Below are 2,899 nucleotides of genomic sequence, written 5' to 3' on the forward strand. Positions count from 1 at the left end.
TTAATATCTGTTTTGAACCATTGTAATGCACTGATAACCACCAAAAACTGGTGGTGATGAGAAAGTCACATGATGAACCAAAGCTCATCACAAACAGCTCTTCCACAAGCTGAGAAGGGAAATACTAGTATATATATATAGAAGGTGCACAGTGTCATTCACACAAACACTAAACACCAACATGGTGACACACATGATACTGAAATAATGCAGTGAACATTAATTTAACAACATTAGATGTAAGATAAAGCCCTAATGTACACAACTGATAAGAAAAAACTAAGAAGAAACATAGTTATTTAAATTAAAAAAAACTAAATATGAAGTGTCATGCAGGGAATTCTGGGAGTGTCAATTTATGGTTTTTCACTGTAAATTATACAATGACTTTTTCTTTTTCACTTCCAAAAACCGTCATTTTAACAGTATTTTACTGTAAAATTACATTAAATGTAATTACAGTTATTCACCGTATATAGTATGGAAAGTTACTGATAACCAATTAACAGGTTTTTACTGTAGCATTTTTACAGTATTTTACTGTTAAAATCACAATAATTTTTTACAGTGTATGGTTAAGGAATTAAATGGGGATGGTTTTGATTCTATTTTGACTTCAAACGTGAAAAATGTAATGTTTAACCAACCTGTACAAGATCTTTGCGCGGTCTGAGCTTCAGGATTGGTTCACTGAGTCGAACTGAACACAAGCCTCCTCTTCCCTCATAAGAGCAAACACCAGCACATCTGAGGGAGTCAAACATTAGACCATTAGGTCAAAGTCTTCTCTCTCTCTCTCTCTCTCTCTCTCTCTCAAACATTAGACCATTAGGTCAAAGTCTTCTCTCTTTCTCTCTCTCAATTTCAATTTCAATTTTAAGAGTGCTTTATTGGCATGACAAAAATTATACATTTGTATTGCCAAAGCAATTGCAGCTGGACTGCTTACAAATAGTGCACATATGTATTAACAGAAAGAAAAAGAATAATAATAATAGTAATAATAATAATATATAAAAAGTATTAAGCATGTAGTGCAAAATGAATTACTAATGTATGTAAGTATATAAACTAGAAATAAAAATCAAATAAGGGATTAGCCATTTTTACAGAAGCAAAATATACATCTAAGTAATATAATGTAGATGTGCTGGAAACATCAGATCAGGGCAGGGTGAGTGTTTTCTCTTCTATGGTGACAGGCAGACACATATTGAGCAGCAAACACACAGCAGTTCTTCTGTGCTCCTAACAGATACGGCACTTTCTCCTGGTCTGAAAGAGTTTGAAATGTCTGATGGATCTGCTGTACTTTATCATAGAACACTGTCCGTATATCTGTGTATTTGGAGCATTCTGTTAGGAAGTGCAGTTCTTTCTATTTTGTATTTTTTTTTCTTCATGATCAGTTTTTTTCAAAATTGGTTTGTGTTCACTGACTTCTCAATGTTTGTATTGTTTTAGTGTTTCACTGTAAAGAAGGCGGGTCTCTGCATTATTTGGATCCTTGTGTTTCTGATTTGACAATGTTCTCAGTTTTTTGCGAATAGTTTGGCAGTCTTGATCAAACCAATTTTTGTCATTTTTGGGTATTTGATTTTTTTCCATTTTTTGTTTTCAATTTGGATTGTTTTGCTGATTTTTCAAATATGTAATTTATATCTTTGACAACAAGATTGACACCTTCATTAGTGTGAGCGTAGGTGTTATTTAGAAAGTTATCTATCAGCGCTTGTATTTTTTGGCTGCATTCTATTTATTGTTGTATCTCTCTCTCTCTCTCTATCTATCTATCTATCTACCTATCTATCTGTCTATTTATCTACCTATCTATCTATCTATCTATCTACCTATCTGTCTGTCTACCTACCTACCTATCTATCTATCCATCCATCCATCTCTCTCTCTCTCTCTCTCTCTCTACCTACCTACCTATCTGTCTGTCCGTCCATCTATCTCTCTCTCGCTATCTCTCTATCTATCTCTCTATCTATCCGTCTACCTGTCTATTTATCTACCTACCTATCTATCTGTCTATTTGTCTATCATCTATCTATCTATCTATCTATCTATCTATCGTCTGTCTCTCTATCTATCTATCTATCTATCTACCTATCTATCTATCTATCTATCTATCTATCGTCTGTCTCTCTATCTATCTATCTATCTATCTACCTATCTATCTATCTATCTATCTATCTATCGTCTGTCTCTCTATCTATCTATCTATCTATCTACCTATCTATCTATCTATCTATCTATCCATCCATCCATCCATCTCTCTCTATCTACCTACCTACCTATCTGTCTGTCTGTCCGTCCATCTATCTCTCTCTCTCTATCTCTCTATCTATCTATCTATCTATCTACCTATCTGTCTATTTATCTACCTATCTATCTATCTATCTATCTGTCTGTCTGTCTGTCTACCTATCTATCTATCTATCTATCTATCTCTCTATCTATCTATCTATCTATCTATCTACCTATCTATCTATCTATCTATCTGTCTGTCTGTCTGTCTGTCTACCTACCTACCTATCTATCTACCGGTCTGTCTACCTACCTACCTACCTACCTACCTATCTATCTATCTATCTATCCATCTACCTGTCTGTCTGTCTATCTATCTATCTATCTATCTATCTATCTACCTACCTACCTACCTATCTATCTACCTATCTATCCAATAATTCTGTCAATAGTGTCTATTTGTATTGTATTGTATTGTATTAATAGTATAATATTGACTATACTACCTACCTACCTACCTACCTATCTACCTGTCTGTCTGTCTACCTACCTATCTATCTATCTACCTGCCTATCTATCTATCTATCTATCTATCTACCTGTCTATCTATCTATCTGTCTGTCTGTCTGTCTCTCTCTCTCTCTCT

At 34.2% G+C, this 2,899-nt stretch overlaps 1 protein-coding gene across 1 annotated transcript in view; it reads right to left on the reverse strand.

Moving 5' to 3' along the window:
* Positions 1–2,899, reverse strand: part of sprtn (SprT-like N-terminal domain) — a 12,027-nt gene that overhangs the window by 6,237 nt on the left and 2,891 nt on the right. Inside the window, exon 2 of the mRNA XM_016475313.1 lies at positions 648–747. Within this exon, the coding sequence (XP_016330799.1) occupies positions 648–747 (100 nt within the window). The remainder of the gene's footprint in view (positions 1–647; positions 748–2,899) is intronic.

This window comes from Sinocyclocheilus anshuiensis, unplaced genomic scaffold, assembly GCF_001515605.1.
Source record: "Sinocyclocheilus anshuiensis isolate Anshui unplaced genomic scaffold, SAMN03320099.WGS_v1.1 scaffold280, whole genome shotgun sequence".
NCBI lineage: Eukaryota > Metazoa > Chordata > Actinopteri > Cypriniformes > Cyprinidae > Sinocyclocheilus > Sinocyclocheilus anshuiensis.